This window comes from Equus quagga, unplaced genomic scaffold (assembly GCF_021613505.1).
Source record: "Equus quagga isolate Etosha38 unplaced genomic scaffold, UCLA_HA_Equagga_1.0 153_RagTag, whole genome shotgun sequence".
NCBI classification, from domain to species: Eukaryota; Metazoa; Chordata; class Mammalia; order Perissodactyla; family Equidae; genus Equus; species Equus quagga.
The window spans coordinates 705231-723000 of record NW_025796915.1 but is presented as its reverse complement, the minus strand read 5'-3'; the positions used below and the strand labels follow the sequence as shown (position 1 = coordinate 723000).

Below are 17770 nucleotides of genomic sequence, written 5' to 3'. Positions count from 1 at the left end.
CCTCCCAAGCCCCTTGTTCAGATAGAGGGGATGAGACTCCGCCTGGACAGAGATTGGGCACAAGTTATGAGGAGAATGGAAAGGAAGCGTCCCTCGTGTTGTCAATGGAGCCGTTGTGTGCTGGGGCTCTCACTGGGCCCCTCCCAGCAAGCTGCCTCGTCACACACAAACACACTGAGACACAGGCTCATGCTCAGATGTGTGCACACATGTGCCATGTTCTGCGCACACACATGTACTCCCCATCCGCACGTGTGCACATACATGCCCAGGCAGACTTTCCGCACACTACATCTCAGCTCTCTGCTTGTGGGGGCTCTGGCTACTCTGGGGAAGGCATCACTCCATCCAGAGCAGCTTTTGCAGACATCACAGCCTGTCTGGCCACAGGAGAGCTCAAAATAGCCAGCCCAGGGCCTTGCTGCCACAGCAGGTGCTCTGCACTCTGCACGCAAGGCCCAGCTCAGAGCGGTACCTGCTCTAGCACCTCAAGGCTGGGCCGGCTTCTGGGGCTGGCTTTGGGGACCTACTGTCTGTTCGGGAACCCAAATTTAGATCCTGAAAGCCTGAGCCCAGCTAGCCAATGGGCAGCAGGAACGGCAGCCACGCTGAATTTCTGTGGTCAGAGCCTCTAGTCAGAGCTGCTGCCCTGTCTTTGAAGACTGAGGAGGGCCTGATTCTGGGCTGCGTCCCCAGAGCTTGGGAGGTGGACATAAGTGTCCCATCCTGCAAGAGGGAAACTGAGGTGCAGAGAGGGGAAGCGGCTTGGCCAGGACACCTACGTCCAGTCTGGTCCAACCATGAGCTGGCGCTGTCTTCCCCTTCACAGTTCAGTTTCCATTTTCAAGTCTTTGGACAGTTTACAACGATTCTTCCTCTCCAAGCAAGAAGTGTTTCTGTGTGCTGGCCTCTCCCACCCTATCTCCCTATCTCCCACCCTCTGCCCATACCCTTCCCCTCCTCCTTCAAATCGCCCTCACCTCCAAGCCAGGGGCACAGCCCCTCACCCTCCTTCGGCTCCGTCAGGAGGGTCCATCCTCCACCCCCTCCACAGCGACCATGACCACCTCCCCCCGAGGGCCCACCCCTAGCACCCGCCTCACCTTCTTCCTCTGCTCCTTCTGCCTCTCACGGAACTCCTCGAGGCTCCGCAGCTCCTCGCGCAGGGCCAGGGCCAGCTGGATATGGGAGCTGCCCACGTTCTCCATTTCTGGGGGCAGAGTAAGGATGCCAGTCCCCAATATCAGACGTGATGGGCCTCGGCCACCCACACACACCCCTGCCTGGACAAGCCCAGCTCCCACCCCACACCTCGTCTTCTGTCATCCACCAATCCTCCACCAGCCTCGCAGCCCTGTGTACAGCCTGAGCTCCTGGCGAGAATCCATCCACCCCATCTACGGGAATATGGGTGCTCCCAGAAGGTCCTCTCACCCTGCAGCCTGGGGTGGGGGACAGTTGGACTTACGTTGCTTCAGGGAGTCAAAAGAGGCCCTGAGGGAGCTGCAAAACAGAAAGGCCAGGGTCAACAGGAGGAGCACAGTGGAGCCTGAAGTCCCAGCTGACTTTTATTTTGCTGAGAGGGCCCTAGGTCACTCACACATACTGACCTAGACCCAAGGGACCCTCTAGCCAGACAATTGGGACCGTCCACTGACAGCCCTAGTTGGGATTTCCAGAAGGCAAAGCTCTCTCTTTGGAAATTACAAAGCAATTAAACCTCCCCACTTGGCAGAATCTGCTGGCTTCTGCGTCTTCAGGGCCCTCCCTCCCTGAAGCCTCTCGCCCCAGTCCTCTCCCCAATTCAGAATGAGCCGAAAGATGGCAGGGTTCAGACTCAGCCAGAGGACATTTTGGAGGAAGCTGGATGGGGGCTGAGAGAGTGGGCAAGCAGGAGAGGAGAGATGTGGGGACCTTAGGACAGAACAAACAGTATGTAGAGGTGAGGACAGCAAGAGGCCGAAGGCCTCCCTGGCTCCTGGCTGGGTGGCTGGGTGGGCAGTGGTGACACCTCTGAGACGGGGGCCCAGGAGGGAAGATGAGGAGTCTACTTTAGGGTGCATGAGCTTGGGATGCCTGAGAGAACCCAGCAGGAATCAGGAGGCAGCAGGGTGGTCAGTCCGGAGCAGAGATGCAGGCACTGTCCACTCCAGGGCAGGCGCCAGGAGAGGGGGAAGGAAAGAGGCTGGCCCAGGGCATGGGAGGTGGAGTGTGACACCCGAGGGTAGAGTTGCCAGATGGAGCAAATGAAAACACAAGACACCCAGTTAAGTTCGAATTTCAGGTAAACAACAAATACTTTTGAGTATAAGTACGCCCCATGTAATATTTGGAACACACATTTAAAAAGTATTTGTTATTTATCTGAAAGTCGCGTTCAGCTGGGCATTCTGTATTTTACCTGGCTGCTTTGCCAAGAAGGCTCGCCCCCAGAGCCATGGGCGGAGTTGAGGTCTGAGCAAAGGCCTTGGAGCCCCACCAAGACCCAGTCCTGTCTGCTGATCAGCAATGGGGCACCAGGAAGCAGAGTGCTCCTTGGGTCAGAAACAGGACCAATGGGCGAGAGAGCCTCTCCCTAGGCCCATCAGCTCCCCAACCTGGCAGAGAAGGGAGGTGACTCGGAATTCCAGCAGAACCTGGGCAAGGGCTTCCTGCTCTGAACTCCCACATGCATTGGAAGCAGACCCTTGAGCCAGACAGCCTGGGTTTAATCCAGGCTCTGCCACTCACTCTGTGTGACCTAGAGCAAGTTACCTAACTGCTCTGTGTCTCAGTTTCCCCTTCTATAAAATGGGGATAATAGTACAAACGGGATGGTTGTCAGGATTGAATGGATTTACGTGTGTAAACCACCTCTATCAGGACCTGGTTGCTGTGCAGCCCTCCCCTGAGCCCACCTGTGCACATCCCAACCAATCCTGGGGGGGGTCCCCTGGGCTCCTGAGCCTGACCTGAGCACTACCTCCAAAGTGCCCCACCTAGGAGCTTACCACCTGCGTGCCTCCTGTTATTGGAAACTCGCACTGGATTTGCCTTCAGGTGGGGTCCTCCTGAGGCAGCCTCATAGGTAGGCCCCCTACCCCTCTCCCTGCAGCCTGTGTGGCCAGGAGGAGCAGATCTGTGTTCCCAAGCAACTGTGAGTGTGTGAGGGGTGCCAGGGCCTGTGCCCCAGCATGGGCCCAGGGGTGCCACGACACCAGGCGCGCAGAGACGGTGGGTGAAGGCTGCAGACTGGCCCCGAGGCGAGACTGGTCCACACTCGGGTAAGATTCTCTGCCTGCGTTTGCAGCCCCCCCTCAACCAAGGAGCTAAAATACGCTGCGGCTCCCTCCTCACCGGGGCGCCTGAGGAGCCGCAGTAATCGAGGCAGACAGGGAAACAGGCCGGAGCGTGGCCAGGCTTGCTGGGGTCACACAGAGGTGCTGGAGCAGCGCGAGGTCCAGTCGCTGGCCACATCCTGCTGCCTCCCTTCGCCCAGCCGGCTCTCCGCTCCCCTCCACGCCCCTCGCCGCCTTTCTGCCGAGCAGTGCGCCTGCCCCCTGGTGGCCATATCGTCGCATGACGCCCAGCAGAGGCAGCCCGGGACTCCTGCCCTCCCGCCTGCGTCTCCCGAAACCTTGCAAGGCAGGCTTCGAAGGGGCCTCCTTCCTCCCATTGGACAGTTAGGGAGACTGAGGCCAAGCAGGAGCAACAACCTGGCAGGACCCGCCTGGATCCAGGCCTAGAGGAGAACTGTGGGGGTCTAGTCAAGGCCAGACCCCTTGCCCTAAACTAAGTGGATCTCAAAATGTGGTCCCTACACCAGCAGCATCAGGACCACCTGGGACCTTGTTAGAGAGGCAGATTCTCAGGCCCCACCCCAGTCCTTGTGAAGCCGGAGCTCGGAGGGAGGGCCGGCACACTGTTTTAACAAGCCTCCACGTGCTGCTGATGTACGTTCATCAAACGTTAGCCCAGCTGGCCTAAGTGATCTAAGCCTCGCAGTTCTGCTAGGGAGCATGCATCATCGTCCCCGTTCCACGGTTGAGAAAACAAGGTTCAGAGAAGTGAAGAAGCTGACTCATGGCCACACAGCTGGTGAGAGGCGGAACCAGGTGAGGCCTGGTCAAGGCCTGCCTTCTGCTTCTTACCAGAGGGCAGAGAGGGGTGACTGCCGGGGGACCCACCTGCCCTGGGTGGGGGTCAGGATTCTTCTCTGACAGAATTAACCCCTTGCCAGTGGCTACACCTCCAATCCCTCTCCTTCCCCACACACTCATCTCCTGCCTCAGTCTCCCCAGTCATGGTTAGAGCATCTCTGGGCTCAGCACAGCCTCCCCCACAGCCCTCACCTACGGCCCCCGTGGGCCCCCAGCTCCTTCATGACCACATCCTGCCCAGACCCCTCCCAGCCCTTGGGCCTGCACCCCCGCTGCCTGCTCCTCACCTCCTTCTGGACCTCACATCTCACAGACACCTCAGAGTGTCCAAAACTGGACTTGGTGCCCCACAAACCTGCTCCCCCTGCAGGGCTCCCCTCTCATCAAAAGCAGCACCCTCTACCTGGTTATGCCACCTGGAAACCCAGGAGCTGTCCTTGGCTCCATCCTCTCCCTCCACCTGCACTACCTTCTTTTTTACCTCCTAAATCTCCTGTCTGTCCTCCTCTCACTGCCACCACCTAGCTCCTGCCCCAACACCTCTATCCCCCTAGCTGCACTTCCCACCTATTAGCCCTGTTTTCTGCCCGCCAGTCATCTGGCCACCCACCAGTTCCTTCTATATGCCATATTTCTTCTTGCCTCAAGGTCTTTGCACATGCTAATTCCCCATGCGCAGCATCTTTGCCTGGCTTCCTCTTCTGTCCCTTCTGAGCACTTACCCCTGCTGTTACCTTGGGCTGATGCATTCAGTGTCTGTCACCTCACTGAACTGTGAGCCACATGAACAGGGTCAGTGCCTGGTTCTCCTCCCCAATTTCCCCAGGATCATAGCCCAGAACGACAAACTCAACACTGGCTACATACCAAGGCCTTTCTCAACTCCAAACCCACCTGTGCCCCACTCTCCTTGGCCCATGGCCTCAGGTCCTTCCTCCCAGGCCTGGAATGGCTATGAGGAGTCACAGCCTTTGGGAGCAGCTGGTCCTTCTCCCCACCCCCACTGGATGCTGGGAGCCCCTGCCTGAGCCCACTGCACTGCCAGGTGGACATTCAGCTTCTGTTCCCACCTGGGGACAGCCCTGATGGCGACAAAGTCTGTGCTTACCTTAGGCTCCCATTTGCCCCCACGAGCTTGCTGGGCCTTGGGGGCTGCATGGATGGGGGTGCTTGCTCTGTGTGGGACAGCTGGACAGGGTTGTGAGCTCTGACTGCTCCAGGTCCCCTGCCCACTCACCTCTGGGCTGAAGACCCTCCTGTCCCAGCCCCACCTGTTCCCTGTGCTGGCACCTTCAGGCCGTCACAGTTCTGCTCACATGACAGGGCCTGGGACACCACCTCTTTCTTGGCCTTAGACTTTCAAGGAAGCAGCCACAGCTATGGGTGAGGGGACCTCAACTTTTCCCAGGACCAGAGACAGCCCACTGGGGGTCAGCAAAGACTCTTCCCAGGTAAATGCTTTAAGCTCATCTTATGGAGGATTTGGGGACCATTTAAAGTCTTTCTCTGCCCGTAAGACCCAGAAAAGATGGTTTCTCCTAGCTTTTCTGTCACTCCTGTGTTCCTCCACACTTGCCACTCGGAAACTGTCCCCAAGATCTCCTTGAGCTCTCCTTTATTGTGTCTCCATCACGCGTCAAGGATAAGGCCCCCATGCAGACCTCTACACTCTGTTATCAGTCACCAGTGACCTCATGTGTAACTCATCTTATTGCCTATCTTGACTTGGCTCTTAGGATGCTCAACCTGAAATTCTGTGCTCAAACATGGTCTAAATTTCCAATGTAAACTTTCCTTCTGTACTCTCCCCACCAGGCACCACCTCATGTCCCTGCTTTGGCATCCCCACCCCCGCCCACGTTCTGGCCAGCAGCCTCCTGCCTCCTAGCTGACAGGAGCCGACTCCTCTCGCCTCCCTGTGCTGGAAGCTGGGCCTGAAGTGAGCTGTTATCAGAGGGCCCCTGATGGGAGGAGGGCTCGCCTCTCTCCCTTCAACATCCTCAGCGATGTCTTCATTCTCTGAGGTCAAAGAAAGATGACGAAAAAAAATCTCTTCTGACAGGAAAACCACAGCATTTTAGGCTGACAAGTGGGGGGAGGCAGGGATGTGAGGACGTGAGGACTCAAACCTACACCGCTTGGGGGTCTGTCCTTGCTTGTGGTAACCACAGAGGGGCTTCCAGGAAGCTGGCCCCAGCCCTGCCCGCCTTGATGCCCCTTCATTTCTGAAGCCATGCCCGGTGCAGCTTCCAGGAGCGTGCAGCACCCTAGCACCCCAGCTGGGGTGGGATGAGCAAGAGCAGGAGGAGGAAGTGACAGCTTTCAGGGGGGTGGTATTTCAGGCAGACCTCGAAGGATGGTTTGGACCGGGCAGGGGAGGAAAGGGGACAACAGCCCGAGCCAAGGCCCGGAGGTTGGAAGGGAGAGTCCGACAAGCTTTCTGCAGGCCTGGAGGTGTGGTTGAGGTGTGCCCACCTAAAGCTATCTGTAAGATGCATTGAAAGGGCTTGTGGGGACCCCTCATGTTTGGGGACCAGCTCTTATTCGTGCGTTTTCCATCGCCACCGCCCAGGGGATGTTTATGAGTTCATGTGTGAAGGAGGTGGATGCTAAAAGCCATCTGAAGATGGGAGGAACGTCTTTTCAGCATATATGGCTGAGCCTCCAGGCCTGAGGGAGGCTTCTGGCCGGTCTGAGATCAGGGGTGATACACAAATGCTGCGTCTTCAGGCAGCGGAGGGAGGGGAAGCCGGCCTGCTCTGCCCCTTCGGCTCTCGCTGGGCTATTTCTGGGGTCATTTAACTCCCTGGCTTTTGTCCTCCTCATTCACCCCTGCCCAGCCTGCACACCCTCCAGCCCTCTGCCCACCCTCCAAGGGGCTGAGAGTGAACATCCCACGGGACCTAGGGGACTTGGCTATGGGAAGGCTGGGGGCTCCCCTACCAGGGGATGGGCCCTGGAGGCTAAGCTGCCAGCCCCCACACTGAAGAGCCAGGCCACTTTTTCCAGAGATTCCAACCCCAAACACACCCCCCACAAGTCTCCACCACACACAAGCAACCGGGCTGTCATTCACTCTTCCCACAAAGAGCCCTCCAGATGGGTGCGGGGACAGCGTGATTTGGTCTAAGCCAAGACCATAACAGTCAGGCTAGGCTGGAGTGTCTGGAAGGGCTTCCTGGAGGAGGTGGGACATGAGAGGGCCCTGAAGGGAGGTTCTGATGCAAAATGCTGGGGAGGAGAATGAAGTCACCCTGAGTGTGCTAGATTCTGGCTTTAGGACAGTGAGGCCCTTTATTTTATTTCAAAATTTTTGAATCCCCCTGACAGCCTTGGGCATGGCACACAGTACGTGCTCCATGTGCTTGTTGACTAAATGGATGGATGATGGATGCTTGCCCACAGTTAAACAAAGGAATGACTGAAGGGTCTCACTAACTCTAGTCATGCCCCATGGGTTAGCAGCAACACTTATTAAGCAACTACTGTGTGTAGTCAGCTGAGCTGGGAGCTGCCTCGGGCACGGCCCTAAGGGAGGCAGCAGGTGAGCTGGGATGGTTCAACCACCGCCTGTCACTCACTGGCTCTCAATGTGCCCTCCAGCCTTTGTCCATGCCTGTCCTCTGGCAGGAATGTGCCCCTCCTTCCTCTCCACTTCTCCCAGGAGGCGCCCTCCCCAGTCCACCCTGCTCTGCCCTGTTCCTCTGGCCGCCCCCGCCTGATGGGGAGCTCAGGGCAATGGTGGTTCGCACGCACCACTCCCAGCCTATTCTGCAACCTGTGTGCCTTGGCTGCAGGGCCCCTGTGGGTTTTGTTTCTGCTCCTCCTGCTGCTGGTTAGGCTGAGCCATGGGTCCTGGCACACCCAGCCCAGGCTCCAGCTCCTCCCAGTAGACTGCAGGTGGACCCTGACTCTGACCCCTGCCCCTGGCCTGGCGCCCCACCATTGGTGCTCCCACATTGGATGAGGGCTGCCCCTCCAGGGCCTCCCAGCCTCTAGCTCTCTGGGCCAGGGAGGGACTGGGCCCCAAAGAAAATTGTTTAGGCTGCCCAGTAAAGCTTCTCAGCCCCAAACTAAGCAGGGTGACCCCAATTTATCTGACTTTTGGAGGGGCCTGTGAGGTGGTAAAGACCCCACTGTTTACTGAGCATGCCTGCAGCTTGGTGCTCTCAGCTTGACATTGTGACTGCCCAGAGCAACTCTTGGGGGTGACTGTCCCTTTCACAGCCAAGAACCCAGGACCTAGAGCGGGGGAGTGACCATTCCAGGGTCACACAGTAAGTAGGGCAAGGCAGACCCTGCTCCACTTGACTTTTGTAACAACACAGGGAGTCAGGGCCGCCAGAGCCTTGCCCTGGCCACTTCATGGTTCTAAAAACAGGGCAGATATAGCTACCTCCCCACCCTTCCCCTGCCCACCTGGCTCCACTCCTATTTTATCCTCCTGATTAGTAGCTTCTCCTTCCCGTTTGAAGTTCCCTGTGACTCACAGCCCCCTGAGTGTGCCTCACACAGTCTGCCTCAGCCGGGGCTCACCAATAGCCTTCCATTCATTCTCCACTGTGTCCTGAGTATCCTCTACACCCAGCCTCCAACCAGCCTCAGCCCTGCCCCTGGGAGGCCCTCAGGATATGTTCCTGTTTATCTGCACAACAGCCCCCTGGAGTGGGCAAATGGGAATTAAATTCAGAGAGGTAAAGCCACTTCCCCACAGTCACACAGCTCACAAAGGCTGAGCGGGGGCTAGAGCTCAAGCATTCTTTCTCCTTGGGTTGCATTCACACTTTGCAGTCTAACTCACAGGCCCTCGGGCGTTGAGCATTAATGTCCCCTGGCTCACGCTACTTTCAAACCTTCTCTAGCGCTTCCCATGTTTCCTCTGGCTCCAGGTTGGAAGTAGGCACCAGCTGGGTCCTCGGCATCTCTAGAAGACCTAGAGAGTGTCGTGTATTCAGGGCACACAAATGGGGGACCAGGTTCTAGGCAATGGAGCCGACAGGCTTCGGGGCCACTTTCCTTGGGCAGAGCCAGGCACTCACAGGTTCTGTGGCACTCACAGACCTCCAGGCGAGCAGGGGCAAGGGTCAGAGGTTGCTGTGGCAGCCACAGGCTGGGGTCAGGTCTTGAGGCTCCCGGGCAGGAGGAGAAGTGCTCATCAGAGCCCTTTCAGAACCTGAAGTCCAGCGCCCCGTCTGATGCTCAGCCTGGTTGGGGCCTCACCTTGGGAGAGAGTCCATGCCTTCCTGAGGCAGCCCCTCCACTCCACTGTTAGAAATCAGCACTCTCTCCCCATCTGCTTCCCCCACAGTCAGCACAGAGACCCAGACCTCAGGGCTGGAGAGGCCCAGCTGCTCCACAGCAGCAACTGCCCTTAGTGCCTCTCCTCAGAGCCAGGCCTGAGCTGAGCCCCTGGACTCGCTTAATCCTTCAAGGTAGGGTGTATTATTATCCCGTCTCACTGATGAGGAAATGGAGGCACAGAGAGTGTCAATGACCAACCCAAGGTCACACAGCTGGTGGATGAGGAGCTGGCACTGGAACCCCATGTGTGTCCCCTCCCAACCCCTGTCTCTGGTCACAGGCCGAGCCAACACTGCAGGGGGACCTCACCCAGAATGCCTGATACCCAAGGAAGCTGTCCTCCAGGCACCCCTGCCCAGGAGCCATCCAGACGTCCCTGGCCATCCCCCATCCACCTCGCTCCAGGAAGCCCTAGACCCTGTCTAAGGGCCCAGAAGGCACCTGGCAAAGGGGGAGGGAGCCGGGGCCGGGACCTCTTACTTCATCTCCGTCTGGCCGCCAGCCTTCCGGGCGATCTGTACCAGCTCCTTCCCATACCGCTCCTCCGCTTGGGCCCTGCAAGAACAAGTCTGCCACTGAGTCTCCCCAACTCCTGCTGGCGGCAGTTCCCTCAAACCTCTGCACCAGGACCCACCCAGTCAGCCTCTGGGGGCAGGCATGGCCCTCCAGGCTCCTCCTTGAGAAAGTTAAGCCCCCAGCCCTTCCTCTAAATTAATCTTCGCCAAATGCAGGCACGTGTGAAGGGACATCAAATTATTTGCCCACTTAGGGGAGGCCCAGGTCTGGGGAAAAACAGAGGAGCCGCATTCCTGCTAGTTTAGAGCAGGGGCGCCCGGCAGCAGCGTGGCTGGGACGGGGCCTCGGCCCACTCAGCGATGCTCACCTCTGCCGTAGCAGCTCCTCCACGTCTTTGCACATCTTCCTGCCATCCAGCAGCCGCTGCAGCAGCACCTCGTAGCCTGTGTGGGCCGTGAAGTCCCTGCACTGCGACACAGGAGGAGGATGTGTAAGGGCCACCCCCAGCAGTGCAGGTTGTGGGGGGCACTGAGCACAGCCTGACGAGGACCCCCTGACCACCTCCCCATCTGCCTCCATCTCCCCTCTTTAAGGCAAGTTCTTGGGATTCAGGACCTGACTTCACACAGGCACATGGTAGGTCTTCTCAAATCTGTGGAGGTGCATGCATGAGCCCCGCCTGGCAACGGAGTCCAGGACACATCGACTCCAACACAAGACTGCCATGGAAGGGCCACCACCAAGGTCCCATGATGACAGCCTTACAGGGTTCCCAGCACTGCTTGCTCCTGTCACCTTCTCAGTAACCCTATTACCTCAGCTAAGTGAGAAAACGGAGGTACAGATGGGTGAAGTGCGCCCGGAGTGAGACAGCTTGAAAGCCATCTGGTCTGAGTCCCTGATCTTCATCCCTATGCTATATGACCTCTGCAATGACAATAGCCATTGTTGTTTCTTTATCAACAACTGTGTGCCCTCGCCACACCAGGCCCTCAGTGTGAGCTCAGGTAATCCTCCCACGTCTACTAGATGAGGGGAGCATTGAGGGTGAATTTGGTCAGGACTGGGGCATACCCTAACACTCGTGTAGGACGCATGTAGGACACCCAGCACACCTAGGACACCCAGGGTCGCCCTCTTAAGCAGGGTGGTGGGGAGAGGGGCATCTTGAAGAATCCAGGACACAGCTGATTCTCCGCTGCCCGGCACTTGCTCAGCCTGTCCTGGTGTTCCTGACAAATCCGATTTTCCTCTCTCACCTCGGGAGCAGATTCTGAGCTGCTTGGGCAGGAAGTTGGGGAGGGAGGTAGTATTTGAGACTGTGAGGGGACAGAGGGTCTCGCAGGGCATCCCCAGGCCTACGGAGTGGGCCGGGGCCAGGGTGCTGCTCCCAGCTCTCCAGGTGGTGCTGCACACAGGCCAACTGCAGGGAGAGAGATGGATCCTGGGCGAGGTGGTAAAACGGCCTGCTGAGAGGGGAGGCTTCTGTGTCTGACCTGAGCCTGGGTCCCATATCCATTCTTGAGGCAGGACCCCCAGGCCCCAGGGTGCTCAGCCAGGCAACTGCAAATCGGGCAGGCCCTGAGACTGGGCACCTAGTCTGTCTTTTCCATTCCCACAGATCCTCCTCCAGAAGCATCCCCAGAAATTCCTGAGGGCCAGGCTCAGCTGTCTAGAGGGTAACAAACCAGACGTCTGGGCCCTGGCTGGCCACCCAGGGCCCCAGCAGGAGGAGGGTGTCCCCTCAACCCCACAGGCCTGTCCTGCGGCAGGCAGCAGTCCCGGCGTGCAGGCTGGTGTTACTGAGCCAGGCTTCCATTTCTGCAGCTTTCCTGGGCAGCCACTTGCCCACCAGCCAGCCAGCAGACAACAGCTTCCCGCCCCTCAGCCTCTGCCCTCCCTCTGGACGCCCAGGGCAGAAGCCTGTGGCAGCTGGGAAGGAAAATTAATCTGAAGCCTCAGCATCCTGCCCTCTCCCCATGAGGGGGTCACTCTGAGCTGGACACCAGCATTCAGGCCCAAATTCCACGGACCACCAGAGCTGGGGGACATCTCGTCCAGTACCCTTAAGTCCTCAGGGAAACTGAGGCCAAGAAAAGAGAAGGACCTGCCTGAGGTGACACAGGCAGAGGTAGGGCGGGAATCTGGACTTGTAGGGGACCTGTTATTAGTCCATGATGCCTCTGGGAGAGATGGCGAGAGCTGACCAGGGAAACACCTGCTGGAGACCAGCCCCATGGCAGGACGCTCCACTCTTCCCTGCCAGCCCCATGCCCAGCCCTGACTCTCTAGGGGAACCCCTCTGTCCTTATCAAGACCCCCAGAGTGGAAACAGAAGCAAAACCAAACCTACATTGGCCATTCTGGAGGAGGGAGAAGGCAGCAAGGTCCCTGCCGCTGCAGGCTCAAGAATCTGGTTCAGCCCCTACTCAGAGCCACAGTGGTGCTGGCAGGGCTGCGGCGAGTGAGCCACCATCACAAGTGTCACAAGCGACTCGACTGTTCCGAGGAAGTGCCTGACTCCCTGGGGGCGGCTCGCAATGCCTCCTCAGTGCTGCACCCCTCCCCCAGCCTGCATGCTCCTCCTTCACCCCCACCCTAGCCACCTCCTCAAGGAGATGGGTTCTGACTCATTGCTCAGAGCGGGGCAGAGTCAGGTTCAGTATGCTGTTGAGGAAATGAATGAACCAACCATTCAATCAGTTAATCAGTTGGTCCTGCAGTTTCTCAGCACAAGGCCCAGCGCAAGAATCACACCCTCCAGGGGGCCCACCTGGCCTTCCTTTTCCACACTGACCCAGCTCCACCCTGTAAGTACCTGGGCCCCCTGCCAGTCCCCCATGGTTAAGGGCTGACATTTTCACAATATGGAAGCTACCAGAAGGCAGGGCCTTTTACCTCCTTCAGTCCACTGGCAGCCTCTGTCACCTGAAACCTTCCAGTGGCCTTACCCTTTGTGAAATTGCCATTTATGGAGTCCACCTGCCACACATTGCAGCAAGAACATCACAGCCATTATCCTATTGAAAGCACCACACCCAGAGAGGTAAGGATGGTGCCGAGGAGGCCCAAAGATGGGAAGTGACTACCTGAGGTCACTCAAGTGGTAAAGGTAAAAATCTGGGATATAAACCCAGGTCGGCCGGTCTTCAAACCCACATCCCTGCCTCAGTTAGTCAATAGACAGCCCAGCAACTATTTTCATTTTCAAACATCAGAAAGTGATTAAAAAAAAAACTTCTCAAAATGATTGCTCAAATCCTCTTCCTCTCAATCAAAGCTATATTTTGGGATATCATTCAGTTACCATGGACTCACAGAGCCTGGGCCATGCCCAGGCTGGGCCAGAGGAGTGCTGCCCTAGAGAAGGGCTGCACTGGCTCTGCAGACGTGTGCGCTGATAGCCAGCAACCAGCCAGAAGCCCCGCCCCACTGCGTGGCATCTGGGGCAATCCACCCTGGGGTAAGTGCTACTTGGCGAGCAGTTGCAGTCTCATCCTTTGGGAGGCCCGCTTGCATTGCCATCCATGCTGTGCAGCCACTCTGGGCCTCCCTTTCCCCATGGAGGGGCCAGATGGGGGCAGTAGGGTGTCTCCCAAGGCTCCAGGAGGAGGTGCTCAGGACAGCTCTGGGCAGGAAAAAGCATATTCCTGCCTCAGCCTCAAGGTAGTATGAAGGCCTGGGGGCTCTGCTCTGCCCAGGGACAGCCCACCTGCTTCCTTCTCTAGGTAGGTCTGGGTGTAAGCCATTGTCCAGACCTGCGAGCTGGCCTTGGCCCTGCCATGCCCCCACTGGGTGGGTAGAGAAGCAGCCTCCGTACCCACCACCGCTTCCTCCTTTTCCTGCCCGTATCACTCTCGGTGGCTACAGGGGCTAGGCCACAGAGACCAGGGCCCCGAGCAAGCCACTTCCTTTCTTGGGACCTGGTTTCCTCATCAAGAAAGTAGCAGCAGAGGCCAACCTCTCTCCTGGCCCTGACAGCCCGCCCCTCTAGGTCACAGACCCCTCAGGGCAGACTGTGGCTGCCAAGTCAAGGAACGTGCCCAGGCCTGGTCTGAGAAACTGGATAGAGTTCAGCAGACTGGATATGGGTTCACACCCCACCTTGTGACCTTGGTCATTCTCACCTTCCCTGTAAAAATGGGCCTAATAGTGCCTGCCACCTAGGGTTGATCTGAGAAGCCAATCCAATAACGTGTTCAGGTGAGAAGATGAGCACAAGATCAGAGGGTGCGTTGAGTGGAGTACTAAGCTAAGGATTACTACCCCCATTTTTCAGATTAGAAAAATGGGGCTCAGAAAGGTCATCTAACCTGCTCCGGAGCCTGCAGGGACAGTGGGGATTTGAACTCAGCTCTCCCAGGCCAAGATCTTGGCTCCTAACCTCCTCTTCCCTCTCCTCTCTGCAAAGCCCCAGCTTAGTGGCTGTTCAGCAAGTGGTGGCTCCCCATGCCCTACCTGCCACTGCCCCCGCCAGACGGAATCTCCCCCAGCTGTGGCCAGGCTGGAAGAAAGGAGTTATCTCCCCACCATAGCCCACACACACAGCCTCCCCGACCAGAGGGCCCATTTAAAAGGCTGCCAAACCTTTTCCAAACACTCCCTGCATGGACTTCCAGAATAGAACGTACATCAGAGGACAGCTAAACCTCTAACCTGAGAGAGAGAGGCCTGGGTTTTGATTCCAATTTCCATCTGCCAGGAATAAGCTGGGTAGTCTTGGTAAAATCTCTTGCCCTCTCTGAACCTTCCTGACTGTGAAATAGGTATAGGGAAAGGAAGTGACCCTCAGTTGCCTTTCCAGCGGGGAGGCTGATGTATGTCTGCTGGTTTTTGGAAGCCATGGTAACTCGTGGCTGTATCTTACCTAGGGAAGTCTGAAGTCAGAACGTGGGTCGGAGCTGCCTGGGAGGCCGAGGGAAGCGTGAGGCCTTGGGTGGGAGGGGTGGCATGTCCAGGAATTGGCCCTGATACTTTTCCTGGGAACCAAGTGGTGGCCATGGAAGGTAACTGGGAATAGCTGCCTTGTGACTCTGCCCATGAGAACTGCCTCACAGGGAGGGAGGAGCCCCCAAAAGAAGCTGTGTGGAGTGGACTGGTGGGCGCAGCTGGGAGGGTCAGAAGCAGACAGCTGCAGGGAATGGAGCGCTGGGATCCTCCAGGGAGGCGGAATCACCAGAGAACCCACTGAGGTGCCCAGGAGAGAAGGAGCTGACCCGCGGGCATCTGCCCCCTGCTGCACCGGAACCAGCTACAACAGCACCTGGAAGATAGGCCTTTCACCCCTTTGGAGTTACTGACCCTGCACCCCACCCAGTCTGCAGAGGCTCCAGAAGCAGCTGGCAGTGTGGGTGCGGGTAGAACCTGGCAACTGAAGAGGCTTCCAGTACAAAGCTAGGAGATGGGGAGAAGCTTTCGGTTGGACAAGAGTAAAATTCTGATGTCAGGTTGAACTGGAGCGAATTACTCCTGAAAAGGACTAGAGAAGCTCTAATACCTGCCCAGGGGTGGTGAAAAGAGAGCCATAGCAGCTGTGAAGGTAGGAGAAAGGAAAGTTGTTTCCTGTTTGCACCCTGCCAAGTTCAAAAATCTTTTTTAAAAGTTCAAAAATCTTTCTAACATCTGACATGCTCTTGGGTCGGTAGGCTCTTCTTTTTTTAAAAAAAGCACCTTTTATTGGTGGGAGGGCAGACAGAACAAGGTGACTAGGCTCGATCCCTCTCATCTTAGAAGCTGAGGACGGAGATTTTGAATGACCCTTGCCAGGCAGGCCTGCGCCCGGGCAGCTCTGCCCTCTCCTGCCAGTCTAACGACAGGAATGGCTGCAGCCGGGGCGCCTGCCCTTAGTAGTTTACTAGTTTACTAGCAACTAGTTTATTGTTGCTTGTCTTCTGTGGACTGAGAAAACAAACCATTAGGATTGTTAGGAAACCTGAGGTAGTGAGCTCCGAACTCTGGAGACGGCAGCTCTGTGAGGCAGAAAGTGGGTCTGTGTGGTTCCCTGCTGGGTCCCAGTGCCCAGCGTGAGCACAGCAATGCTCAGCAAACACACTGAATTAAGAGCTGAATAAGGACCTCAGGGAGGCCCTGGAGAGGACTCAGCTTTGTGACTGCTGGCTCCTGAGGTGCTCCATGGAGGGAACCAGACGGTTTGCTTGCCGATTCAATGACTCATTACTCAACACCTCTAAATAAACCAGACAGACTCATCTCCTCTACTTCTTACAATAGTAAAAGATTATATATTATCCCTACTGTACAGATAAGGAAACTGAGGCTCAGAGACACTGTCTCTCCACTGCCCCTCAGCTATTACCCCACAGTGTGACTCATCTCCACCATTATTGGCTGGCAAATTGAGGAAGGCAAAGGGCCAAACACCCAGGTATGGCTTGGATGAGTGAATGGATGGATGGATGGGTAGGAGGGAAGGAGGGAGAGAGGGAGGAAGGAAGGAAGGAAGGAAGGAAGAAAAGATGGGTGACCAGAAACTTCAGTAAGCAACCGGTTGCTCACCCAGAGTATCCTAGGAGGAGGGGCAGGTAAAGAGAGGGGACCAAGCCACAGCCCTTGAGGAATGCCGTCACCTGCAGGCTTTTGTGGGGGCATCAGGAACAGAGGGATCAACGGTGGTTGGTGTCCCAAGAGAGCCAGCCAGGACTCACAGGGGTAGAGACCAACTCCGGGTCAATACAAGGAAGGGTTTTCCAAGAGCCCAAGTAGCTTCAGCCACAGGATGCAGGGCGAGCTGCTCTGGTGGGTGGAGAGCACCCATCGCTAGCGGTCTGTTGGCGGCTTAGGGATTCTGCAGAGGACTCAAGCCTCAGACAACGTATTGTACTAGGTGTTCCCTGAGCCAAGGATGGAGGGGTCCACGCATAAGCAGATAAATGTGGATTTATTTGCTGCTTTTCTAAAATGGCCCAGGATAGGTGTCGTGGGGAGACAGCCAAGAAGGCAAAGACAGACTTTTATTTTTAAAGAACAAAAGCATGTTGAACGTAGTTAGACAAGCTGCTCTGGGTTCAGCTGGGCTGACGGGAACTTGAGATTAGAAATGTATTTCCAGAGAGCCCAGCTCTCTACTGGCCTTAGTCTGATGGCCTGGCCTCCCCAGGGCCTTACAGGGCCCCTCCCCATAGCAGCCAAGCAGCCCATCTGGCTGGGCCCCTGAAATGTCCAGCTGCTCGGCTTGGGTCCCCGCTGGGCCCCAACATGCTGGGGAGCCGCAGGCCTATGGCTGACGGTCACCCTGCAGCCTTCCGGGGGCCCCGCCAGAGCTCTGTGAACTTTCAGGGGCTCCCAGGGATCCCACATAACCCAGTGAGAGTAGGGGGGCAACAGGAGCACCACAAGAGGACCTACCGTGTGCGCCTGGGGCCTCTTATCTCAGTAATACTGACCAGATGCAGGATGTGAGTGTTGGAGGAAAGTGAGGATCCAAGAGGTTACGTAACTTGTCCAGGCCCAGACAGCAATTGTGGGCACACCTGGCTCTCAACCAAGGTCCCTCACGCTAGAAAGCTTTGTTCTTTGAAATAGGCTTCCTCCATCATCAGAAATGAACGTTCTCCCTACCACACTCCCCTCTCCCCGTCTTGTGAAGTACTACCTACTTCTCCTCTGCTCTCCTGAGTCTTAAAGGCCCAACTCAATGCCCCACTTCTTCCTCCTGCTTTAGGAAACCGTTAACATGTAGAAACCAAAAACACGTAGCACAAGGGGCGGGCGGGGAGCGAACACACGTCTGGGCAGAGGCCTGGAGGTGGGAAGGAGGCCCTCAGGTTTAGGAGGCTGGCAATCTGATGCTCGGT

General features: G+C 56.9%; 1 protein-coding gene across 3 annotated transcripts in view; it reads right to left on the bottom strand.

The window, feature by feature from the left end:
• LOC124233045 (proline-serine-threonine phosphatase-interacting protein 1-like) overlaps positions 1-17770 on the bottom strand; it is a 41196-nt gene that overhangs the window by 10184 nt on the left and 13242 nt on the right. Inside the window, exons 2-5 of one of the 3 annotated variants that reach the window (XM_046650064.1) lie at positions 10324-10424; positions 9921-9995; positions 1469-1503; positions 1104-1210 (exon numbers count right to left, since the gene is read on the bottom strand). In XM_046650064.1, the coding sequence (XP_046506020.1) occupies positions 1104-1210; positions 1469-1503; positions 9921-9995; positions 10324-10424 (318 nt within the window). Of the gene's footprint in view, positions 1-1103; positions 1211-1468; positions 1504-2401; positions 2799-9920; positions 9996-10323; positions 10425-17770 lie in introns of those variants that run through there. The other 2 variants (XM_046650065.1, XM_046650066.1) reach the window with 2 other exon arrangements.